General features: G+C 35.4%; 2 protein-coding genes across 4 annotated transcripts; both read left to right on the forward strand.

The window, feature by feature from the left end:
* Positions 1-27,343, forward strand: LOC108141196 (dopamine D2-like receptor). Of its 3 annotated transcripts, XM_041709538.1 has the most exons (10): positions 1-110; positions 803-1,383; positions 1,448-1,695; positions 13,208-14,334; positions 19,196-19,420; positions 19,485-19,683; positions 20,651-21,094; positions 24,432-24,815; positions 25,531-25,827; positions 26,508-27,343. In XM_041709538.1, exons 4-10 carry the CDS (start codon positions 13,287-13,289, stop codon positions 26,692-26,694), a joined length of 2,784 nt encoding a protein of 927 aa, XP_041565472.1. In that variant the 5' UTR covers positions 1-110; positions 803-1,383; positions 1,448-1,695; positions 13,208-13,286; the 3' UTR covers positions 26,695-27,343. The 3 variants fall into 3 exon arrangements, with proteins under 3 accessions (XP_041565472.1, XP_017119929.1, XP_017119930.1); XM_017264440.1 differs by having other exon boundaries at positions 803-1,695; XM_017264441.2 differs by lacking the exon at positions 1,448-1,695.
* Positions 4,749-5,519, forward strand: LOC108141198. The gene has a single exon (XM_017264442.2). The coding sequence runs from the start codon at positions 4,830-4,832 to the stop codon at positions 5,376-5,378; it is 549 nt and encodes a 182-aa protein (XP_017119931.1). The 5' UTR covers positions 4,749-4,829; the 3' UTR covers positions 5,379-5,519.
* Positions 27,344-27,414: the final 71 nt, after the last annotated feature.

Below are 27,414 nucleotides of genomic sequence, written 5' to 3' on the forward strand. Positions count from 1 at the left end.
CAGCAGTCCGGAAAATCAGTGAGTCCCATAAATACAGTTGAGAGGAATTGCGAATATGTTTTATTCCTTAAGATTCGAGCCACGTTCTTGACATGCACATGAACTTGTAGGTATGTATAAATGTGTTATTTTTCACGTATTTATTTTTTGTTGACACACTGAGTTATTTTCCGTTGGCCACTTGTATTAAAGAACCAATGCACGTTTCAATAATTTGCATTTAAAATATAAAATAAGAACACAATAAGGTGAAGAAGCAGAAACATCATAAAAGGGAAACGAAACTTGTGTTTCTCCGAAATAAATTTGTTGGAACTAAATAACTGAAAGAAATCCGTGCGAAATATTTTACAGTACCCTTAGTTTATAGCAAAGAAATTATTATTTGTTCTGACTTTCGCTGACTTTATTACCAAAAACGCAAGAACAGGTACACTTAAATGAAAATGGTTTAAAATAAATTCAATAAATTAAGTAATCCCTAAGAAGCAAAGAAAGTAAATACATACAATTATTGTTAAGTTATCATTGTTATTTCATCAATTTTTTAGAGATTATCAGTGACAATTGACAAAAATTACGTTGTTTTAAGTGCTAACAGAATATTACAATCAAAGTAATTGTGGATTAGCCGCAACTCTGGTGGTGAAACTCTAGCTCTGTAAAAAGTTTAACAATTAATAATAACCTTCAAGTATAGTAATTATTATTATGTTTCCACAAAATATACACCTCAGTGTCCAATAGAAGACTCTTAAAGTAAAAGTGACTATTTTTTATGCTCCGTTCTTGCATTCCGTAGGTATATAATTCATTCATAAATTGAGGAGCATTCGGGGAGGGGAGGGACTAGCGCCAGAATCACGTAGCGAATGTTGACAGCCATGGAGCCAAAGCACGTGGCCAACTTCTCACACCCTTTTGCAGTGTTACAAGATAAAGCAGCAATTTCCTCGCTGAATTTCCCAAACAAAACCTGGAAAATTTCCCACTGTTTGACAAGAGAGCGTATAGCGACTCGGAGCGCAAAACTAAGAGAGCGGACTGTTTGATGCCGACGACGAATTCACTGCTGCTGTTTTCCACTTGCTTTTCAGACCCAATGGACCAGTTTGGAAAACTCACACAATCAGTTTGTTTTGAAATTTTGCCGCGATGCGTTCGCCTTCAGAGCGTTCTCTCCACACTACGAACAAATATTCGCACTCATCAAATGGTCTTAACAAAATAAAATAAAATTATCACAAAATGTGTAATTACAAAACATGTGAAGTGATACCAAAAAATTTAAGCAATTAAATTAAAAATGTTTTAGATATACTGGGTAAATAATAATTGCTAATAAACAACAACTTTAAACTGCAATTTCGTAACAAATAAGAGGTAAACAAAAATTCATATAAATAAACGAATGTACAAATAATAAAAAATACCTGTGCCGTTGCAGTGCTATTGCAAAATGCAGGCTTTTTAGGCTAAAGTTATTATTACAAAAGCTGTTAACTTATATATGCAGCTGGAGCTTATAATAAGTTTAAAATGTGAAATGTTGAGAAATACTACTTAGTGTATCAATTTAATAAACGAGGTAAAAGTAAGAAAAAGTGTTATCTAAAATAAACAACTAATTTTGTTTTGCAACAAACGGATTTGGCAACTCTTTGTGAAATTGTAAATCCTAAATTACAAAAAAACGTAAGTAATAAATTGTACTATATATAGTTTCGGTGAAAAAAAAAACTAGCTAATTTTGTAGAGAATAAGATCACCTAAACTTACAAATGCAACTTTCCGAAATTTCTTGGGAAATTCGTCTTTTTCAGCAAGCTTTAGGAAAATGTATGACACGGGTCAGTTTGTTCAATCAAAATTGAATAATTGAATTATACACAGATACAAACTAATTTTAAAAAAATGTGTAACAGCGCGTTATTCTAAATATATGTGTTTACAAAATGTAAATGTGTCAACCGGAAATGATTGCGAAATTGAACGTACAATTTCTTAAAGTTTTTCGTTTCCCTCGTAATCTGTATTGAGATACAAAAATCATAGCTAAAAATAACTATTTTCCGTTATTCAAAAAAAAAACAAAGGTAAATCTAAATAGAAGTCAGTAAAAAATAAGTTGAATCAGATTTCCCCGCCTAGCCGGTTCCTCGGTCTTTTTCTTTCCATTTGGGATCTAACCCCAACTCGCACATGATTACTCACATGTCAGCAGAAAAAGAAGATTTATTACCAAGCAACCTAAAACCAAATGTTTGCCATTTCTCTTTGTTTTGGTTACCTTTTGTTTTACCTTTTTGGATGGATCCCTCTACCTTTTTTTCATTTATACTTTTCTAGGGTTTTCGGTTTCTTGTCGGGAAATTAAACTATTAAGCTTTTTTGCTACCGCTGTGGCGGTTGTGCGTAAAGTTTTAATGAGACATAAAGGACATGCTGAAATTATGCCGGCCCAAGGTGCAGATCCTGCTATCAGACCAGCTGTCATTAAGACGGAGCGAAAGTCATTTTCTGTGAGGTCCGTAGACAAATTCATCCAGATAAGTGGAACGGCCGTAAAAGTTTAGTGGACCGAACAAACATAAACTGCCGCTGATTACCTGAAGGTCATTTTGTTGTTTCTTGCTCCTCTGCTTCTAAGTTGTGTAAGCCAAGTTCGAGGGTCTGTCAGCAACAGGCATTTAAGTTATGACACTTTTAGCCCAAGTGTTAACCATTAACATTGCAGAAAGATGGTATATGAGAAAGGGTGGCAAACCTGTGGTTTACCGCATATTAGATCCCATTTTGATGGCTAAACTAATGAAACATTACAAAGTTTAATAAATGCCGAGATATACAGTTCTTCATTATCAATATTTGTATTTAACACGTTATTCTTAGTTTTGTTATACATTTATATATCCAATCCCATATATACATTTGTAAATCCCATAATTTATTCATTGCTTTTACTCGGTTAATTTTGTATGTACACCGATTATTTTCATGGAGTATATTTTCGTACAATGTTTATCCTAAATTCTAGTTTATTCAGAAAACAATTAGCGATGTACAAAAAGCATTTTAAATTGATGGGTAAATCCGGATCTTTCATATGGCAATTGATCAGCGCACTTACTACACGCATAAAAAGACTCCATCAACACAATCCATATTTTGTTCGGCAATCGAATATTTAAAATATTTTGGCCACTCCGTCATTGTCTTTATGCTTAGTTTAGCGTGCGCCAACAAAAATAAATTAATTCAGCCAAAGTATAGGCATTAATCTCTCTCGGGGGCCGTTGCTTTTCTATTTATTAGGTCATATTCAGATTTATAGATTTTCTTAAGCCCAATCAGAAAATTAAAAAAAAAAACAATTTGCGTTCTGCACTTAATTTAAATTTAGTCATACTTTTCCCTTGTATTATATTTTACTTTAAATTTATATCTCGACATTCCTAAAATATTTCACGATGGTGCAAAAAATATACTGCCTAAAGACTTAAGAAATAGTAAACCTTACCTACATACTTATCTTTAGAACGACTTTCAAACATTTCAACTCTTTAAAATTTGTTTAAACAAAAAATGTGTTTAGTCAGCAGTTCTGAAATGCCCCAAAACAAGTAAATCTCCGGACCTCTGATATTTATTCAATCAATAAACTGACGCCCGTAATTAATCGTTTTGCCCGTTGACTTTGAGCAATTGTTGAAACATTCTTATGCCAAATGGGCATTTGAAATATCTCTCCCCCCTTCTGCCTTATCATTTAATTGGCTGCTGTGTAAATTGATCACGAGCATTGAAGTATCAACAATCAATAAATATTATTCAGTAAGTGCGACCTCTCAGCAATTTCACATGATTTGTCGTTTGCCCGAACGCTTTTATTCAGCATCCTCATTGCTCATTGCTCATTTTGCATATATTTAAATTTATTTCCCAATGCACTTTCCTGTGCTTCCGCTTGACCATCACAAATTTATTTAATTTTATTAAACTTTTTACGCGCATATTTGTTTTTAACTTTGCTGGATCTGTGCAAATATGCAAAATGATTGACAGCACAATTAAGACGCCGCAAACGAGTGTGACTTGGTTAGAAGAGGGGTAAATTGAAGGGGGCACGTGCCTAAAGCTGCAACCTAATATGGCAGCCGCAGTTTACTTTTCATTCTTTCAACAAACAAACAAAGCGCGTCGCAGAACATTTGTTAAAGTAAACATTAAGACGTTTAATATTGTATAATAGAAAATAAGTGTTACAAAAGGTAACCAAGGCGCGTAATTCATCTCTTTACAAAAGAGTCCGAAAGATTCACTTCATATAAAACATTTGCCGAGGTTCACGTTAATATGTCTTTATATTTAAAAGTGAGTTGACTAAGCGTCTGGATGGAGCCCCAATCTCCAGAGAAAAGTGATGCGGCACATTCTAAACAAACTATCGTTTATTCATAAACATTTGTTATTTGTTAGTAGTATTAATGTAGGGAATAGATGTCGTTTGTCTAATATATCTCGACCTATTAGGCCTGTTTACTCGTGTTCGTGTAAAGATAAAAACGTTTTGTTATGGTCATGCTATATAGACGAATTTATAAAATGAAAATAAAGTAGAAATGTCAAAAGACCGTCAAGTCTTGGAAGAAAATTAATAATTGTACTATTTTATTATGTAACGTATTTATAATCATAAAAATAACACACCTCCCCTCATAAAAAGCCTTTGCTTTAGGGTTCAAATGTTTCAAATTATCCGTCACTCCGAAACGGAGCATTTAATCGAACCAGAAAAGTAAAAGCGAACTCACAGCAAATGTGTAGAAATGGGCGCAAGCAACAGCAAGCCACAGACGGTGCAGATGGCCAATCCAATGGCTTTTGTGATTACCCGGGATGTGGTGGAAAGAATCGAGGGCACTGCCAAGGACTCAAAATTAGGTACCACCCTCTGCGAAAAATGTAAGCAGAAACCCGATTTAGAATCAAGTTCCGGTGTCCCCGTTACGATGGAACATAGCCCGAAGGAAACTCGAGATATGCAGCCAGTTCCAGTGGCCAAGTCCTGGAAAAAGCGCTACATGGAGGTCGAGGAAACGGAGTTCGGAAAATCCCTGCTGCGGGTTCAAGAGCTCTTTGGCCAGACCGTAAATTGGGCCAAGGATTATGAAGGCGAGATTGGGAAATTCGAGGAGGAACTGATCCACTGCTATCAACGGTATCCCAACGAAACCCTGCAGTGCTCCAATTTGGCCAGACAGTATCACAGGTTCGTGTTCACCAAGCAGAACGCTGAAATATCCAAAATGAAAGTGGACCCCGATGGATCCGGTGATCCGAGGGCACCCAAGTCATCCAGAGATACTGAGAGATAATCTATTTTTTTTAAGCCAGACGCGATCTCGAATCAGTTTTCAAATCGGTTTAATTTATATTCCTTTGGCTCAAGAAACAGCAAGCTAACGTATTCAGTTATATCTAATCGACGGAATTGAAAATAAAATATAATTATATTTAGCGAACACAATTCAAGAGCAATTAGTTGAAACGTTTTATTTGGTTTATTTTGTTCTTTTATTAGCCTTGGCTGATTGCCAGCAAACAAGAGTCGTCAAACAAATGAATGACAACATGAAAAGCACGAAAGCCAGAAAGTGAAATATGAAAAAAAAAGCAAACACGTCTCGAATGCTCCTTCACGCGCGCTCATGCTCATCCTCTTTTGGTATATTCATTCGTGGATAACTACTTCTCTGCACAACATGCCGTATACGCGATATGTCGCTCGCAGCTTTTTATACCTGGTCGGGCTTCCATTATAAACGCATCGCAGGTGAAAATGCTCTGCTAAGTGAGTGGCCAGAGTGGGACTGAAATATGGGGTGGTTTTGGGATATGTAGGTCTTTTCAGGTAGTGGAAAAACCAACACAAGACTTACACAGTCTTGGGGCTCAAGGCTGCCTTGAACTACTTAGCGCCACAATGTCTAGCTCGATGTGCATTAGTGGATCCAACACTTGCCATCCAAGCAAATGACTTGGAAGAGGACAACATAACACATAGGTTTCTTTTCCCAGACTGCAAGAAACTTTGTATGCACACAAATAACGAAAAAAAGTGTACTTTATATATATATAAAGCTGATATTAAATTGTGCTGAGATATGAAATTATAATATCAAAGCAAACCACCATATTTTATTATTTATTTTTTCAATTTTTTTTCTTCTAAATATAGACTTCAATTACAAATAAAATTTGTAATTTAGTATTACCATAATTACTACAAATAATCACAATGGGATAATTAGATGCTTATTTACAGAAAAGATTATATTGTTTAATTTATGAATGAATTTTTTATTTAGAATGTTGATTTGAATTGAAATATAACCAGCGTTGAGAAAGAATTGTTTATATATTGTCTTAGAGACGTATAGCTTTATAAATATAGTTTCATTTAGAGCGATTTAAATATAATGCCTAAAAAAATATTGAAAAAAAAAACAGATAAAAACTCAGGTTCTCCAAAAGAACGATTTTGAAACTTATTTTACATTTTTAAGTGTTCCCCATTTTTTTTAGTAGAAGCAAACCCTCCACATGCTAGGAAAGGCCCTAAATCATAATTTATTTTTAGCTATGCTAACGTTATAATGCGGTTTTACATATTAAGCCATAAATCTGCACAACAAATGTTTTCACAAGCCAACCAGAGGAAAAAAACGTGCCAAATGTAAGAAGTTGTTGTTGCCATGTGAAATGGAATTTTGAACATTGAGTTAGTTTCGCACCTAAAGCCAACAGAGAGTTTCGCAATTACGTATGCAAATTCAATTTAAGCTGAGAGCGAAAAACTACCAAATGGGAACCCATCACACATATCCCCATTAAACCGCAAAAAATCCTCGGAACCTCCCTTCTCCACAACAAAGTGGCTGCGAGGTCAAGTGCATTAGTTGTTTGTACCCAATGTCACAATCGCTGCTGATATCTGGCGATATCTGATGCTTTTCTGATTGAGCTGTTAGTTTATTCAACTATAGTAGTCGAAAGTAAAGGCAAGACTATTAATACAGACTACATATATGAATACAGTCAACGTTTCACCGTCTTTGTATATACCTATGTACATACAATGTGTGTACTTGTTCAGCGCGCAAGTTTTTGCACTATTGCGTTGGTCTATTATCTACTTAGTTATTCAAAATTTTAAAAATTATTAAATTAAATTTATATTGCGTAAAAGTGAGCTTAAAACTATCTTCTTTTTGGCAAATTGACAAACAGACTTTTCCTTCAAAAATTAATGTCAGCCATAAAAGAGAATGAAAAATGCAATAAGAATGAGTGCCCACACAGTTCAATGCACGTTGCATCAACTTTAACTTATTTGTCTCGGCTTCGCGTTCATTTGTTTCGGTGTGCAACGTGCCAAGAATATTTGGATGTGGTCTAAGTAAAAAAATATTTTCGAAGTTCATTTACATTTTGGCAAAGTCAGATTAATGACCAGCTATACATCTCCCTCACTAAATTTTTGGTGGGGGCAAGAGGTCATACTCTTCTCTGCTCCGTATCTAAAAGCTAGCTCTGACATTAAAGCGTGGAAGTTATTAGAAAAATGCGTGAGAGGCAGAATAGTCACTAAAAAATACCCAAAATACCGCAAAAATGTAATAAACGAACTTTTATTGATGCGCACTTCCGCAAACAACCGCAAAAACCAGACGACAATAGCAACAACGGGAAGCAATGGGTTCAAGCAAAAGCACAACGATAAAAAATGATTGCGAATTCCACGGCGGCAGCGAAAATACTCTGAAATAACACTTTACATAAATAATAAGAATTTAGAATAATTGTAGGAATGCTCCCATTTCTTAGCTGCTCAAACGGACAAAGGAGCATAATAAATTAATTAGTCAGGAAACGGAGAAACCATTATTAAACATTAAAAGAAAATGTAAAGCTGGAAGCCATTTCAAAAATTTAAAATTGTATTTAAAGTTGCAAACAATTTTTATATATATGAAAAGCATAAAAATTTGTATATTCAAGCATCACATTTATGTTAACATACCCCACAAGAGTAGCCAAAGCAATTTGAGCAAAAACATTTATAAAACACTTTTGGCCATTTCTCTTCATTAACTGCATGCAAGGCGAGAACATTGGTACAATAAGGTTGCCATTCCCTCCCTAAGCCCATCCCAATTCTGCTTTTCCTTTTATACGTCTACGCTCAGAGAAGTTGAGTGCGAATAATTTTTTTAGTAATTTTGTAGACTGTCGCCTTAACATTTTGTATAGTATAATGTAATTTGATTATTATTAAATAATAATTACGCAAATGGCAAATGCATTAGGGGCTTAACTCTACGAAGTTGAGAACGTCTTGTCATTAAAAAGTGATACATTTGGTTGGCAAGAAATCTTTTGCATGGTTGATATAGAACCGAGCTAAGGAACAAGGAAGTTCTCTAGGTACAATAAAAAATATGAATAGTTAATTTTAATAAGTGTGTCTTTAAAATACATTTTTTTATATATATTATTAATTATATATTGATAAAAATATATATTTAATTTTTATATAAAAGAGTCTAAAACTGTATTCTAATACCTTTTTTAAAACACATAAGTTTTATTTTGACACTTTCGTGGTATTAATTTATACTCGTCTTGTTAAGACATTTTTCATAATCAACAATTTAAAAATCATGTTGCAAAAATATAGTTCCTATGGCAATTTTTTGGAGTGTACATTAAATACATTACTATTGGTAAAACTACTTTGCATCAACAATAAATGGAATGTTTAGTAAAGCTTGAATTGACACATTTTGAAAATAAGTATACATTTTTTCGCAGTGTTTTTTTCTTTGCCATTTTACTTGGAAGTGAGAGTTCTAAATGGCCAAAAAGCTAAAGCTTAATAAAGTTCTGTTGCCAAATTTTGGTTGGCCACTTGATTGTCAGACAGGATGTAATTGATGACATGGAATGGGAAGTGGGGGCCGCTTTTGACAAATCGCTAAACGCAAATCATCTTCCAATTAATTATTGTCTTCAAGTGTGGCTACTTTTGTGAATTCATGAATCACATTTTTAAGAGCTCCGGTTTTCGGTTACGACAACAAAGATGAATTGTAATTCATACGACACGGCTGCTTGAATATTACTGGCCAGTAAAGATTACAAGTCGTAAAACAAGTAAGCATCAAAAGCTGTCTATAAATAAAGTGAAATTTAAACGGAAAAAAATTCTAGTGGTATGGAAAAATGCAAAATGCAACGCTCCGTTAATAATTAATTGCATAATGAACCGCAAATTAAGCCACACACGAGTGATGACAGCAGCAACCACAGCAACCATGGATAATGGCACTAGCAAAAAAAAAAAAAAACAATGTAAATACAGCTGGTTACTCGGTCGGAGAAGTAAATAATATAGCGCCTAAGTTGCTTGTCACAGATCAATTGGAAAAGTTTTATTTCATTTTTAATAGATACTATGCACACCACTCGACCGATAAGACCTTAAACAAATATTGAGTTTCAAGCAAATATTATTTTTCCTGGCTTGTCTATTTCTATGGTGTTTTTCTCGTTTGCTTTGCAATCTTTGTTGCAGTTATGTACCAACAAAGTTGGTTGTTTTACAAGTTTTTTTACCCTGCCGCTGCGAAACTCTATTTACGGTTAAGCGAAGCTCTTTTAATATAAGGAGGGAAAACTAAATGGAAACCTTGTCATATCAAGTTTACATTCTTTAGTAAAATATTCAAAATCTAATGACTCAGAGTCATATTTAAATGTTTAGTGTGCATTTTGAGCCTTAAAACTAAGCTTTGGATGTTTCATAATTTATTTTCTCAATTTTATTTAGTATTCTATTATTATTGTTAAGGCACTGGTCATTATACTATGAAAAAATTAAATATAAACATTACTAATCATTTTAAATTATACATTTACCTTCTTATTAAAATATTGCAAGCCTTTGGAAAATTTTTAAAGACTTTGAAACGACAATTAATATTTCGCTCCTATCATGTAAAGGATTGTGATTGTGAGTGCCATGTACGACTTATGGTAGGTCAGTTCAAAAAGGGGAAAAAGAGCGACATTATTCATATAAAAAATTTCCAAGTATAAATCACATATAAAATTTATAGGGTCGGAAACGTCTCCTTCACTGCATTGCATTTTTGGTAACTTAAATATAAAATTTAAATTATTAAGTAATTAAAGTAACTAATAATATATGATATTTTTGGTTACTTAGAAAAACATAAGATATTTCTTAGCCTTTTTAGTCCCAATATTTCAAAAAAAAATTGTTAGAATTCACCAACAGATCTGTTTTAACGTATAGTTTGCAAAACTATAGCAAAGCAAGATGCAGTGAACGATATCATTCATTTTACCAGCCACATCATTAACAAACAGACTTTAATTATTTCACTCGTTTTGCTCTCAACTGAATAAGAGTATCTCCTTCTGCCCCTCACCAACATTCACACAGAAACAAAGACTTGTGTATGATTAAAGTGACTACTCCCTCGAGGAACAAGCCTCGACTTTAAATTGCAGCGACATCATTAAAGCTCCTTCTCGTTACGAGGATATGTGTGGATGCTGCTGCATACACGTCGCCACTCAAATTAAGTCGGCAAAGTGCACTGTCAAAGCGCATTTCATATGCATAAGGGACCCCTTGCATTTCCCACTCATCACCTTGTAGTATTTATCACAGTCATGTGTGTGGTTGGCCCACTTTTGTTGTCGTATAGGGGCTAGTGTCAGCCAGCGAAAAATCCTATCGAATAATAACGCTTTACTGAATGGTCGAGTTGATCATTATCAAAAAGATGCTGCTTTAAAAATTTTAATAAGTAAAATACCATGTAATTTAAGATAATGTACAACTTAAGGTTACAATAGCCATAGAGTAAAGAAAATTATCTTAAAGTAAAATTAACATTTATAACGATACATCTAAAATATATAAAAAAAAACTCTATTACATTATAACATTTATTTTGATATAATTTTCTTACAGCTTCCTCTCATACAAAACCTGGTAATTATTTTACAATTTTTTTTTTTTTTTTTTAAAAACATAAATAGTCTTTATTTACAGTCCCTGCCAGATTTACTTTTTCAACCATTTTTCTCCATATTTGGACTCCTATTTAAGCAAGATCAATAAATTGACAATTTTAGAGACGAGTGAAAATCTGCCAAGTGGGCCACTTAAATCTTTAAATTCAGTTTTCATTGAACTTTTTGGGTTCACAACAAAAACAAAATCATTTGGGCCGGTTTTTGGAATTTTGAAGTTTTACAGTCACTTAAATTATTATTATATTAAATAACTTCTGATTGGTAGGAGCTATCTTAATGATTTCTTCAGAAATTACTGCTTAAACATATTTCCTTGCTTTAAAAACGAATTTTTTTTTTTAAATATATTTTTGCTATTTTGAAAGTGTTTTGGAGCACGTACCAAAAAATTAACATTGATTCATTTTAAACATAAAACAATTTTTTTTATATCTAAAAATAAAGATTTTTTTTCGGCTTTTTGAAAGTGTTTTGGACAAGCTACAGATTTTTCAAAAGTCAAATATGAACTTTGAATTATTTTAAACATAATAAACTTTTTACCCATTTCCAAAAACAAAATTAAAAAACATCAAAGTTATCATTTATGAATTTCCAAAACGAGAAAGCCTATAAGCTGCAATAAAAACGATCTGACTTTAATTTTGTTTTCATTGTTTTTGTTAGTTTTGTATTTGGGCGGCGCATAGAGTAGATGGAACGCAGCTGCAGCACAGCAGTGCTTGGAAAAATCTTTTGGGTCTGCAGCATTTTAAATTAACTTTTCACCCGTGTGCATGTATGTGTGAACAAGACTCATTATCAGTGGCAACAACAAATTTGTGCAGGCCGCAAATGAAAACAAAAAAATTAAAAACCAAAAATGGGAAAATGGGAACCACATTTTAGAAGCACGCTGTTGACGGCTGAATTTGGCACTGACACAACCACAAAAGCCGCATTCAAGGCCATTGGCCGGGGGGAGGGGAATGGACGGATGTCTGGCCGAAGGTCAAAGGGAGACCCATGAGCGTGGGATCCTTTGTTGGCCGCGCCATTTAAAGCGAATTCAAATCGAGTCGCCAGCCCTTGTTGACACTGGCATCGTCATAGTCACAGGCATCAGCATCATTGCCATCGACATCAACATCATCATCATCATGTGATGCATCCCATCGAGCTCAACTCTTCAACTGTCATCTATTGACAGGAGCACACAAACACGTATTGTACAATAGGGCAGCTCAATTCTATATTTCGCTCATGCCTCTCAAAAAGGCTAATTGTGAAATGGCCGCGTGGAAAATTCCCATAATTGGAAATATGTTTCGACATAAAAATTCTTGTTTTTTAAATTTTGTAGTTTGAAGATTACTTGGGTCATAACAAAATTAAATATACCTATTAAAACTATTTTTACAAAAAATATTTAATGTACATATTAAAGTAAAGAATGTTATTGTGAATAAAAAATTCTTAAAACTTCTGTTTTTTAATTTGAAAGACCCATTTCCCATAACACTAAGATTTCCATTGCTAGCTTGACATTTGGCACACCGAAATCAATCAGAGAAGTAAATGTTCATTGTTGAACATTTAAGGTAATACAAAGTGTAGCTGATCAAAATAAAACCCTTTAAAACGGCTAAAAAATTGTCTTTTTTCTTTACACCTTTATGGCTCTTACTATGTATTCGAGGTATTGGTTTTTACTACTTCCCCGAATGCGTAAAATTCGGGGAAGTAGTAAAAACCAATCCCTCGAATATATAGTAAGTTTTTCAATTTCGAAGGTAACGAATACCGCAGAGTTTTGGTGAAACGCGCAAATTATTAAAAAACGTGTGTGCAACATTTCAGGGTAAAAGTTAAATTACTTTTATATTATTAGATACCCATGCACATTCTTATATGATTTTACAAACTTGGTTGAAGTTTTTTTTTGCAAAAAATCAACTTATCTAGTATCTGAATTAAATAGAAGCTGAGGTCGTAATTTCGGTGTAAGGACACGTAAATCTAACATGAATTAAATGTGTTGTAAATAGCCAACTAGCTGTTAATAATCAATATTTTCATCTTTCTGTTGCAGGCAAATTCTTTGCACTTAACAACAGCGACTTCTGCGAGTCATTGTTGTCGTGGAGGGAGCCGCACAGCTTTAGGATGAGATGGAGATGCAAAGCTACTCTGGTCATGGACCAACGACTGCAACACCAGCAACATCAGCAACATCAATTGCAGCAGACACAGCAGCAACACTCTCACAGCGACACTTCAATTGTCGACTGGAAGAGGCGGTTTGGCCTGAGGTCTGGTGGCCATTTATTAACTGCGAAAGCAGAAACAACAGTAACACCAGCAGCAACAACGACCACATCCTGCCCACCAGCAACATCCTCATCAACGACAGCAGCATCAGCAGCATCAGCAGCAACACATTCCAGTGTGCTCGTCAAACATTCGATAAAGCTGAGCAGACTGCAACCTATAGATGCGATGAGGAGAGTCCTTTGTCTGAAAGCTGCACGTTGAGGCTGAAGGCGCGACTGTTGCAGGTGCCATACGAGGCGTATGAGCAATTTCGACTGGCAATCAACGGCGCCCTCAGTGATAATGCGAGTGATACACTTAGTGATAGTTCGAGCTGCGAGAACGAAGAGGAAGTAATTGGATTGCAATGTGAGCTGGGGCCGGCGCAGGAACAATTCCTCTGTCATTTGCAGGAGCACCAGATAAATCCATTTCGGCAGTTCGAGAGCACGGAGGAGCTCCCTTCAAACGATAGCTTGCTAGAGGCGTATCAAATCGAGCTCACCGACGGCCTGTGGACCTTCCTCAACGTCAGTGGGCTAATGGAACACGGCAACGACACCTTTGGCATTTTGAATGGCTCCACCACCAGTTTAGATGTGATTCTGTCCAACTACACAGCACTGACCACAACAACAACAGTCGCTTCCATCGCAGCCACATCAGCCGACTTCGGGGTCACCAAGAGCTTTCTGGACTACAGTCCGCACGGCTACGATTGGCTGTTCCTGTTCGTGGTCTTCTTCATCTTTGCGGGTGGCCTGGGCAACATCCTCGTCTGCCTGGCCGTTGCCTTGGATCGAAAGCTGCAGAACGTCACCAACTACTTCCTTTTTTCACTGGCTATAGCCGATCTGTTGGTCAGCCTGTTCGTGATGCCCATGGGTGCCATACCTGCTTTTTTAGGTGAGTGCAGTTAATAAATAATCTCAAGTTACAGCATCTATGGGTCAGTTGATAGTCTAAAAACCGTGTTTTTGGAAATTCTCCAAGAATACCATTTAAATAAATAATTGTATTTTTTTGCCACCTCAAGTTACAGCATCTATGGGTCAGCTGATCTAAAAATCTAAAAACAGAGTTTTTGAAAATTCTCAAAGAATTCCCTTTAAGAACCATTAAATAGCTTTTATTCCGACTTCCTTTAAGCATACTTTTTATCTTCCACTTTCCTTCTTCGAGTGTACTTCAGCAATCAAGTGGCAATGCAAGTCAGCGACTAATGCATTTGCACATGAATTATTTCGACGCCATTTCCTCCACCCTATGCTCATCGCCAGCCGGCTGCCACGCCCCCATTCCGCCTCGCCCATTGTCATGAGTTGTTAGCCTCGTTGTCTGCTTCCGCTTCGGCTCAATTACACACACAGTACAATGCAGCAGTACAATGGAGCACTGAGAAAAATAGACAGAAATAACATTTATAAAACAATAAAGAGTTCTAATTTTTTGTCTTGATTGAGCGCACTTTAATTTAATTGTGATTTATTTCACAATTTTCTTGAGAACGGACTTTGTATTTCAAAAGTTTTTCGAAAACGTTCGCTTTACTAGTTCAGTTTTCTCAGTGTAAGTGGCAGAAGCAACAAATTACTATGACAAACGCGTGACTTTGAATAAGGATTTCGTTTTTCTTTTTTTCTTTTATTCCTCTTACTCTGAAATAAGCAATCTGTATTCGGGCCAAAATAAGGAAGCATTTTCGACGCGAAAAAGTGCATATTTAGAATCACCACTAAGAGTCGAGCCAAAATAAGTTCCTCCCAAAGAAACACTACTGTATTAGGATTAAACATGCATACTGTTGTGATGCCCCAAAATCTGGAGACCTTTGAGACCTTTATTTTATATACAAATAAGTATTTGCTGGCAAAAATCGAGGCCTATGTTGGTTCAATATAGTAACAGAATGTATATTAGGCTCTGCTGTGAAGTTTCAAAAAATTTTAAGGACTTTTTTTAGAATTCTGGAATAATTGTTTTTGTGCTACGCGGGTCGTTATAAAAAAGTTTGTTCTACGACTTTTTGAAAAACTAGCTTACTTAGCGGAAAATCGCTAAAAATAGATACATTTTAAACACGGCCTAAAGTACTAAAACTACAACCAGTGAAATATGTCATTAAAAAGGTATTGTTAAATATTATTCACGAAGCCTTAGACATAATTGGTCTAATGAAAAATAGTTAAAAAATTATTTAATTTTTAATTTTTTTTACTTTTTTCAAATTATTAAAGGTTGTTAGAGTCAATTTTTCTTTACTTTTCACCTTTATAGCCCTTGAGATTCCCTCAACCTTTAATATACAACAAGGCAAACGTCAAATTTTCTCAGCTTAGAGCATTTAATGCTGGCTTGGCAAAAATTTCTCCCTAAAATTTATAAAAATATGGTTCCGGGTTAAAGGAAGAAACATTTTTACTAAATATTTGTAAAATGTTAATTTCCTAATTTAAGCAAATTAATTTGAAAGATACTTTGCAAAAAAATGTATGAATAGGAACATTTAAAAAGTGTATTTATTTAGTCGATGCTTTTTCATTTTTGTCCCAAAATTTGGTATCAGATATTTTACGATCGAAACGACTTTTTTACCGCGTAATGAAGTGTTTTGGTTTTATTTGGGTTTGGGAAAAACCGAAAAATGTCAATTAAATATAATGAAAACTTCGTAGCTTTTAAATTACATAGGACATAGCTTCAAGCATGCTTCCTTTATTGGATTAATCAACTTTTATTAAAATCTTAAAATAAAGAAATTAAATCCAACCTCAGCCTTTAAAATATGCTAAATCAAACATATTTAGGTTACTGTTTAATCACAAAATATAGTCCTACCCATCCCCAACATTTTTCATCCTGGCCAAAAGAGAATTCAACGTAGCGAAAGCAGATCAAAAGCTCGCATAAATTAGGCGTGCATTCATCACCATACGTGGATCCTAAGCCTGGAAATGAAAAACAAACCCTTACCCGTGCCCCATATCCATCGAATTTACATTTTGAAATGCCTGCCCAAGCACATTAACAACATCGTTGAAATTAATTTATCTTTAAGACACATTAGTTTACCCACAATGCACAGTCGTTTTGGGGCAACCACTTTAAAAACAAAATAATGAAATGGTTATTTCCTGTATTCCAGACTAAGCCTTTCAAACACCACCATATATACATCCATAGCTCCTAATACAGACAAAAATATTTCTCTAACGTGGAAGTGGTTTTCGCACTTGTAACGTTCTAAAAAAAACCATCCATTTACACCAGAAATCAAATGTTATAACTTTTTTGTTAGTTCTTTTAAATCAACTTTAATCATCAAGGAATAATTTTATAAGTAAAACTTTTCCAGCTCAAAAAGATTTTCTTACATAAATTGTAGACAAATTAAGTTTTAAAATGTAGTGAAAATTAATAATATTTCCTGAATTTGTTCTATAATTAAAAAATAAAGTGCACATTTGGAAATCCAACATTACTTTCCTTTACGGTCGAGGCTTTCGACAACGTTCTTATTTGTCTTTTTTTGATTTTTCGTTTACTTAGTATATTTTGCCACACTTAAGGACCATTCGCAGTTCCCAGGACTGAGGTTAGGGTCTGTTATTCCACTTTTGTGTTTTTTTCTGTGTGAGTGCTGCGTTGAGAAGTCGACGTAAACTGTAAACGAAATGTAACTAAAAGCCTTAAGAGTGGTTTTAGCTACAGCGGCAACCATAACAAAAACAGCGACCCGAGCCTTTGCCAACAATTAATCCGAAAATGGGGCCAGTCGGAGGTCTTTAGTTTATTTAAGTTTATGTAAACATTGGTTATTGTTCGGTCAGGGCAGTTAGTTATTTTCCGCACTAATAAAGACTTGATTTTGCGACAACTTCAAAATAAGCCAAACCAATTAAAAATATGGTAAGAAGGTGAAGCTCAAAAAAAAAATAAACCAATAAAAATCAATAAATCAAAAATGTATTTATGCGTTTTGACCCATTCTTATACTTACTGGCATTTGATTTGGTGATAAATATTTTCAAAAATATTTTATCGGCAATCATTAACTTTAAAAGGAAGTGGTATGATTTTTTTTATAGAAACAATAATGAAATATCCTTTACAAAAAAGATATCCTGAGCTGCCTTTCAATTCTGCCAATTCTGGAATTTATATATTTTTTTTTAATGTGAAATGATAAATTGTAATGATATGCTTTTAAGGGGTATCAATTTTTAACGATATATGGTACTATTAAAGTGTTATCTCTTAGACCCGGGACTATAACTATAACTATTTTTTTCTAACCATATCCTTCACTAGAAGTAGTATTGAAATATGGGGAGAAAAATATGTCAATTAAAATGGAAACCACCTTTCCAAATGAAGGTTACTTCCAAAAAACGTTATCGGTAAAGTATGTATGTATGTATAACAATAAAAATCGTATTTTATTGAAGGCATTTTTCATCTCTATATTGACTGCAGCTGTATTTGCTTATACTTCTGCCACTTGAGTTTGCCATCACGCTAAGCGCACCACATGGCGTATGTGTAATAAACATACTGACAACTTCCTCACACATTTTCCGTCCGTGTGTGTCTCTGACAACCAAATAAAACTAAATACGACATGATATTCACCCCCAATGGCAACGCCCCAACTCCTGTTTGTCAGCATTTGTTTGGCAAAAGGACCCTTATGTGTCTGTCTCTGGCCAAGGAGCGTGTAAAAGCCCAAACCACCCATCACCCAGCACTCGAATGTTCAACGCCCAACGCATTTAAGCGCAATTTGTACTAATTAATACTGAATTCGACTCCCGGCAGGACGGCAATTGAGTTTTTGTAGTGGTTTTCCCATTGAGAGCTTGAGCCCGTTGGAATGCCAGCTGTCTATTGATGTCAAGGTGGATGGGTCAGTCTAGTGTTAAGCAATTAACCCACAGCACGAAATGAATCCAAATTAAAGGGACACATCACAAAAATACCACTTGTGTGCATATTGAAAGATTCAATGGATAAGAAAACATGTTTTCCCATTTTTCTTGTAGCTTTTAGAACCAAGAACGAATTAAGCCGATTTGTTTTTTGTTTTTGTTTCTAAAGAAATCTTAATTAGAAGGAGACTATATGGCAGGTGACGTAAAACTTCAACGCCATTGTATTACTAATAGTTCCTTACCGGTTTCGAGTGCACTATCGATAGTTTTAGCTGTCGATTGTTGCCACTATCGATATTATCGATTCATATTCAAATGTTCTATTAATACTCCATAATTAATGTTTTTTCCTAGAACGGTAGTATCGATGGTGAGCGTAATACATATAAGTAAATAATAAATCAATTTTTCAGTTTCTTTTAACAAAATCAACAATTATCTTAATCTTTATTTTTTAAAAACGTTCTCGCAATTCGAATTTATTAATTGTTTTTAGCTCTGCAAAAAAGGTGCAGAAAAGGCAATTAAAACGTTAACAGAACAAATATTGACAAATAATAATAAATCGTTTTTCACATTGCAGTAATAAATTTGAGCTAAAAATCGTACTATTATGCAATTATTTAGTCGAATGCACAATTATTTTTTATCACAAAATATGATATCAGATCTGTTTATGCTGAAGGTGCGATGGCCACGTGTTTTTGACCTTATTACGATTAATTTTTGTTTGATAATATCACAATTCTAGCCACGACAGGATGGTGTATTTAAAAAGGAACCAATTGATTCGGTTTTATTAAACTTACGCAAACCTAATAAATTATGCTTTTCAGGTTATTGGCCACTGGGCTTTACCTGGTGCAACATCTATGTGACCTGTGACGTGCTGGCCTGCTCGTCGAGCATCCTGCACATGTGCTTCATCAGTTTGGGACGCTATATGGGGATACGAAATCCATTGGGTTCGAGGCATCGATCCACGAAGCGGTTGACTGGTATTAAGATTGCCATTGTATGGGTGATGGCCATGATGGTATCCAGCTCAATAACAGTGCTAGGTAAAATAGTTGGGAGGGGTTGAAAGTTGACATATTTTAACATATTTATTTTTGATGCACTTAGGTCTCGTCAACGAAAAAAACATAATGCCCGAACCCAACATCTGTGTTATCAACAATCGGGCTTTTTTCGTTTTTGGGTCTCTGGTGGCTTTCTACATCCCCATGCTTATGATGGTGACCACATACGCCCTGACCATTCCCCTCCTCCGGAAGAAAGCACGTTTTGCCGCTGAGCATCCGGAAAGTGAACTTTTCCGCAGGTAAGTCTAGAAGCAGGTTCATTATCGACTTATTATCTTGTGTAATTGTTAGAGCAAAACTGACAGTAAAGGGCCTATTTATTATTTTCCGTAGCCCTTACGCACACAAATAAATAATAAGAAATCAAAAAGTAATTTAGTGCTTACAAATTTTAATTACAAATAATATATAAATATATTCCTTTTAAAGCTTATGTTTTAAAACATTCTTTATCTGATGGGAAGTAGAAACATTTTGATTCAATCAAATAAAATTCAAATAATTTAAGACGAGAAACTGATTAAATATTTTTGTAAGTTTTTCCTCGACACACAATCATTATCTGGGTGCCACCAAATTTCCGTCACTCATTTTACGGCGTTAATCGTTTTTCACTATCTCCTTTAAATACTGCAACTTGTGCCACTGATTGCCTGCCAGCGGTCAATCGAAGCTCAATCAAGCGCAAATTAGCGAAAACTCAATCAACTACCAATTCATTCAGCCATTACGCTTTCACTGCACTTAAAAACATAAATATTTCCAAAATTATTTGAAAATATATTATTTTAAATACAAACAAAATTCATTCATTAAAAAAATTGCTATAAAAACTAAACTATTGCTACATGAATTTTAATCTATTGGGTATGAACAAATTATAAATTTGTAATACTAAATTAGAAAGAATCAAAATAAAACTTATGTGATTTAAGAATTTTATAATATTTATAATTTATAATTACTTAAAATATTTAAAAACCTTCAGTTTATAAATAGTAAGCGGTACTTTTCCACTTACAGAAGTTTTAAAAAGTAAAACAAAAAAGTTAAAGCTACTCACTGGCATACTATAATAAATCTATTGATTGATATGAACTTAGTTTCTTTACTTAAATCATTATTTTGAATAAAACATATTTTAATTCCATTTGTACAAGCTTATGTTAAATATGTTTAGTGTACCTGTGATTATCACTTTTTCAGGCTGGGTGGACGCTTCACCATAAGGTCGCAGAACAGCCAGCAGCAGTTGCAGATGGACAGCAGCAACAACAAATTCCTGTCAATGGGTGACGGCACTCGCAACTTTAACAATGCGGGGGCGGGAATAGAAAAGGGAGGAGTCATGCGGGGATCTGCCACCAGGGGCAACAGCGTGGAGCCCGCCGAACGTCCCTTGATGCAGCAGCGAACGACGAGTTGCAGGAGCATCGGAACGGTCAGTTTCCGCAACGTGGCCAACGGCAGTGGGGATCGCGGAGGAAGTGGGTCCAGGGGGGCCACCGCTGGCCGCAGCAGCTTCCGGTTTTCTGGCGGCGGCATCTTGCGGCAGTCGTCGTCACCCGCCTCGAGCTGCCACACCACCAACAAGTCGCACTCGAGCAGCTTCTGGCGCAAACACGGTGGCAATCCCAACCTAATGGACAGGTGAGTGGATAACACTTGAAAACTTAATTACTGGCGTGGCCACTCGTTGTGAATTATGATGGAAATATTCCCAAGACGGGTGCACGTCTGCACCGAATAGAATCAAACTAGAACTTAAGCGGAATTATTTTATAGCTTATTTTTCCCTCTTTCCTTGGTTTTTTGTACACAAAGAAAACTTGCTAAAGTTTAAGGTGCAAGAAAAGGGTGGTAACATTTTCAAAATTTAAAACGCTATTATTACTAATCTATTTTGCATGTACTTGTTACAATGTTTTTATCCTTTTTGCGCTTAAAACTTGGTATTATAGGGCTCTGTTTTCCCTGTGTAAATACAAAGAAAAAAGTAGTAAGTAAGTTGAACATTTGGCAGACTAGGTATATATTTTTTTCACCGATTTGAATTTACATTTTGAACTGACCACGAACTTAACTCATCCATGAAATTTAAAGCTATTGTGGTTCAGGAACAAAGCCACAAGCAAAGACAAATCCCAAATGTTTGCGTCTCCCAATTTCCCACCAGAAGCAATTTACAAGCTTAAGTAATAACACCAAAGAACATCTTAATTACACTTATTAACAAATAAAACAGATTGAACTGCTTCATAAACACCTTTTGGTTTTCTAAAGGGCTTATATTTTCTAGCTAGCTTAAAACAAAAAAAGAGTTTAGTTTGTATACTTTTTCGTCATAAATAACACTAGTTTACCAACTTAAGTCGACAACTTACTTCCTGAAGACAATTGCTTATAAACCAATTTTACAAACTAAAATAAATCAATAACTAAAACAGATTAACAAATGTATAGACTTTACCTGCTTAGTGCTCAATATCACTTTATAATTTCAGCATAAATTTTAGATAAGTGATTAAATTTTAAACAAAACGACAAAACATAACTCAATATCACCGGCGGTTTTGATTAGTTTAAAAGTTTATAATCCACAAAAGTATTTTTAAACAGTTGAATTCTTTTTTATTGCTCGGTATTACATTTTATGTATTCCTCTATGAAACCAAGTATGTAAAGTCATGCTTGCCGCTCACTCTTATTAACTACGTATCGGTCTTACTGCACCACAACATATTTTTATTTTGTAAGCTAGTGTACTTCTGTGCACAAAAATACTTTCAAACCATTACATTTGTTTTACAAGTTTTCACTTCCGTCGGCGGAAAGTTTTGGGGGGAAAAATGTTGTTGCCTTATTTTGTAACCACTTTCTTTGGTAAAATATTTTTCAAAATGTAAGTAATAATTACAAAATAAATGCAAAAACTTTACGCAGTTGCAAATTAAAATGTTATAACCAACTATTTTATTGTATAGTGTACATATCTATGTATAAAAATATAAAAATTAAATTAATTCCCCTACCATTGAAAAGAACAATCAATTATATATTTGAGCTATTAAATGCACATTCACAGCATTCGCATAGCATGGCGTATACGTAATCTGTCGCGTATGGTGGCTTGTGCATAAATCACTCATACGTCATGTGGTGCACGGGGGGGCAAAAAAAAACATGAAAACACGAAACCGTTTGTCGCACCACTTCAGCTGCTGCCACATTGTTGTTGTTGGAACAATAAATACTGCATAAAATGCAAAAAGGGAAACCGCAAGAAAGGAAAATGTCGCATCCGACATTGTTACCAGCCGTCCAGACATGCAAGCAAAAGCCTCAAAAAGAACACCCAAAAGCTGCTGCAATAAAAGCAGAAGTGCAACCAAAAGTGCCACAGAAATTTGCAGATGACTTTGGCTGCTGGTTGTCAGCAGCGTTTTAGCATAACTAAAGCGACGGGCGAAATAAATTCTCGCTTAAGCCGGGAAAAAGCTAATAAATTTCGCGATTATGCGCACCGTGTTTTTGTACTTTTTCGTCTGACGAACAAGTGGCCTTATAAATGTATGAATTCCTAATGAGCCAAAGGCCCCAGGTAGAGTCGCCAGTCTCGTGGGAAATATGACAACTTTTTGTTACTCGCTACCAAAAAGCAAAGAAGTTTAGCCGGGTAAAGTTGTTACTTTACAAATTGTTAGTTAGACATTTGACGTCGCTTGGACGATACACATTTATATTGGGACTTTGAGTTTAATTCGCTGAGAGAGCAACAGTTTTAAAGTCTGCTCTCCTTATTTTTTGAATTGTTAGGAGACGAAGAAAGGAATTGCAAAATGGGATTATTTATTCAAATTGGGAACCTATATCATATAGATGCCATAGGAACGATCAAATAATTTGCCTAAAAATCATCATAGTTTTAATGTTTTAAACATATACGCATATAATTCGAAATTTAGATATTTTAAAGAGTATTACATTTTTGCAATAGCTGCAAGTTTTTTTCCTTTCTTGTTTTATTTTAAAAGTAGGCAATGAATTTCATTCTAGTGAGTTGCTAGTTATTTTTAACAGATGGTAGCATAAATAATTTTGCGGCGAATTCATTTTATCACTTATGTCAAAAAAATTGTTTAAAAAAATTGAAAGTAGAAATTGAAGCTTGAAGTTGATGTTCCATTCCAGTCAATTTTATTATGAAAACAATAATAAATTATTGAGGTTCAAAATAATGCAATAATGCTTATAACGACAAACAGCACTTATATTATAAAACACATACTTTTCGTCTATAACATCGTGTTAGCTGAGATAAAGCACTTAGAGTCATTTTCTAATAGAAAGCCAAATTAACCGCACTAACATAACTCCAATATAATAGGCACCTTTGCTTCCATTTCCTTTTTACTTTCATCAGCCCATCCGGCAAACAAGGCATTTAGCTAAATTGCCAATGCCAAGGCTCGACGAGAAAACATAGCGAAAAACAATTTTGTAAGGGCGGTTCAGAGGATGCAAACATCTGAAATTCATTACATTTAGCTTCCAGTGTGCTCCGCTCCCCTAAACTCCTCCATTCGACAATCATTACATTAGAAGCCAATTTTATCAACGGTAGAGTTTGGTGTCGGATTCGCAAGGGCCCCCGCAATCAAGAGGCTTTAATCTAATAATATACACTCGCTCGGCTATATAAGAAAACAATCTAAGTATGCAATGCTTCTTGTACAGAGGGAAAAACCTACATTTTTTTATATTTATTATTGTTTAATTGGTATAGTGCTTTCGTAGATCGTAAAAGTTTGAAAAAAAAATTCCTGCGGGAACTGATTTTGAACCTTCTTAATTTCAAATAAGTATTTAAATTTGATGTAAAATTTTATTTATAGCCCCTATGATTAAAATCTAGAAAAACTGTTTCCCTCAGTTTTTTTCCCTGCCTCTTCTAAATTGCGAATATTCGTTCTTCACCATCCGACAGCCATCCAAACAGACGGGCTTCTGTGCGTGTGAGCATCTCTCAGCCACAATTGGGTTACCCGACAAATGGAAGTGGCAATGGAAGCGGAGCTGGATCGGGAGCTGGAGGCGGTGGAACTGGTGGGCCGACGGAATCTGGAGGGGGTGGCAATGGCTCATCAACTGCGACAACGAGCTGCACAACTCCTGAAGGCACCAGCATGACGAAAATCGCCACCATCCAGGGCCCAAGTATGAACCTCAGCCAGAGTCAGGGAGCTGGAGGCAATCATCTGCTGGAGCAGGTGAGGCCAACGGCTTCGAAACCTGATGAGCGGCAGCGCCACAAAATGCGGCCCTTTAAGTTTGCATTAAACCGCGTTGCCACACCCACCCTTAATTTACGGTGAGTGAGGATGGGGAATATAATTACATTGTCCAATAAACTTCAAGATAATACAAAACTGAGAAAAAAAATCTACAGGTTGTGGTGCACAGATTTTAATTTACTTTAAACACAGGGGTAGGTTAATATGTGCACTCAAAGATAAAAAAAACAAAGCATATAGGTAACATTTTTAGAAATTCAGTTTCTGTAATAATTGGACTCCTTGATCTTTGAATAAGTTTTTCTAAGATTTAAAGCTTAAAAACCATTTCGCCTATTTTATATTCTGTATTTTATTTTATATCTCTAGTTGTAAACAACCAGTTCATTTTCAAAGAGATATAAAATAAAACACGGGTAAGCAGAAACAAAGTTTTTGAATAAAACGTACTTTTCATCCAGGTTTCAGTGTGCTATATCCGTATCAAGAACAGTAAATCTTTTTTATAAGTATTTTCTTTTTAATTTTTGTTGAACTCTATCATTTATATTAGGAAACCATCCTTTATAAGATGTTTACAAAAGTTAAAGAACGTTATATTTCTGTTTGTTAAACAGTGTTTACGCTTGAATATCTAGAGCATTTAGCATAAACTTTAAAAAAGAACTGTTAATTATTTAACTCAACACTCAACCCGTGGAAGTTTTGGCTTTAAACTTTTTAGAATGACAGAATTTCAATATATATATTTTCGAAGCCAAATAAACAAATGATTGATTTGTATCCTTGCAGTTTCCTTAACAATCGCAGCAAGCGGAATAGTCTATCGGCCAATGCAGTTGCCACAGAGCAGAAGGCCACCAAGGTGCTCGGACTGGTGTTCTTCACCTTCGTTCTGTGCTGGTCGCCGTTCTTTATCCTGAACATCATCTTCGCCGCCTGTCCCGAGTGCCAGGTGCCCGAGCACGTGGTGAACACCTGTCTCTGGCTGGGCTACGTCTCCTCGACGATCAATCCAATAATCTACACCATATTCAACCGCACGTTTCGGGCGGCCTTCATCCGCCTGCTCAAGTGCAACTGCGAACGGTGAGTCGGAGCCAAAGGGCCACAGGGAATTGGACACAATTTATTGCTCTGGGGAGTGCATTGTGCTGGGAATTAATGTGCAACGTGACGTATGATTGATTTTAAGGGATTTTTACTTTTTCAGTCAGAGTCAAGTTAAGTGGTGGGGGCAACGGGTGTGTATACAAGTATAGCTGCAATAAATGGTCACTGATTAGAAATCGAGCACTGCCAAAGTAAATTGAGGGGAATTCAGTTGAGCCAAAGGGAGAAAGAAAAGTTCGGTACATTAAATTGGTTTGGAACAATGATTGTACAAGCATTGAAATAGGGATTTGTAAAATCAATAGAATTTATACCCTGCACATGAACATGATTAACCTAGATAGAAACGACTAGTTGCACTCCCAAAAAACCAAAAATTTAAATTCACAATTTTGGGTTCACTTAAGGTTTACCGAAGGCACAATGTTGGAATTTCATAGCTTAAGAAATACCAACCAATGTTTGACATATCAGTTAGAGTTAAGGCTCTAAGCCTTACAAATGGTTTCTATAGAAAGACTTAACTATTCAGTTATTTTTGGGTCAACAAAGCAAGTTTTGATCGGTCTGCCTGTGACTTTTAACTATAATCCTATTGACTTTAATAAGCTTTTGAAGGCGAAGCCAATAACCTAGTTATTGTCGTCCCATTGCAGTTCCGGCCGCCCGCTGCGCTACCGCTCCGTGACGGAAGGACGAGGAGCCCTAAGCCTGTGCGCCCCCTCGGCCCTGCCGCTGGCCATTTCCTTCCAGGGGGCGCCACTCATGACGCCATCTACCGCGAATGCAACGCCGTTGAGCGAGTTTCGGGGCAGCTACACAATCACCGACGACGAATGCTGAGCCGCCTTCTTTGCATGCTAAATAAAATACTAAAATACGAATTTATACGAGGAAACAGCAAAAACCAATCGGAATCAAGTAATCTTAGAAGCTGTTAATCAAAGGGAAATGCTAACTTCAGGGAGATTCATGCAAACCTTTCCGAAAACTAATCACAATCAAATTGTCGACTTTTGTAGAAACTATAAAACAACTTAACTTAAAAACTCATCACATATCATTGTATCATATGTAAAGGGAAAACGAGCAAGGGAGAGATTGAAATGTAGAGTGAGAGAGTTAGTGAGTGCAATAATAGCTGTGTTTCATTTCCACACCAACATTCTAGCTTTAGTCATCGCTATTTTCCTAAGTCAAAAACCTAGAAACTTGTTAGAAAACAAACTGCGACTAGTGATAGTTTTAATTTATAATAAAGTAATTAAATTACCAATGGCAAATTCGTTTGGTAGTCATTAGAACGCTTTGAATTCGTATAGAAAGGAATTGGATTGTTCACCCACCCTTAAGGTCGTTTTAAATTGCCGCGACAGCATTGCTGTTCCTTTAGTTGCCCTGTGTTTAAGTGTCTTTCCTTAGTAAGTAAGCTAACCGTTCAAGATAATAAATTGCAAAACTTGATAAATAAATATGAAACGCAATACGTACACTTTGAGTGTTTTTTTGTGCAACAACCCAAAAAATGAAACGTGAAAAAAAGCTACGGTTTTCAGTTGCTCT

The sequence above is a fragment of the Drosophila elegans genome, unplaced genomic scaffold (genome assembly GCF_018152505.1).
Source record: "Drosophila elegans isolate 14027-0461.03 unplaced genomic scaffold, ASM1815250v1 contig_476, whole genome shotgun sequence".
Lineage (NCBI taxonomy): Eukaryota > Metazoa > Arthropoda > Insecta > Diptera > Drosophilidae > Drosophila > Drosophila elegans.

Bases quoted from the DNA above. Each gene is read 5' to 3' on its own strand.
- LOC108141198 (XM_017264442.2), top strand. From the start codon at position 4,830: ATGGGCGCAAGCAACAGCAAGCCACAGACGGTGCAGATGGCCAATCCA.
- LOC108141196 (XM_017264440.1), top strand. From the start codon at position 13,287: ATGGAGATGCAAAGCTACTCTGGTCATGGACCAACGACTGCAACACCA. The intron at 14,335-19,195 runs GTGAGTGCAGTT...TATGCTTTTCAG, and splicing joins TGCCATACCTGCTTTTTTAG to GTTATTGGCCACTGGGCTTT. The intron at 24,816-25,530 runs GTGAGTGAGGAT...GTATCCTTGCAG, and splicing joins ACACCCACCCTTAATTTACG to TTTCCTTAACAATCGCAGCA.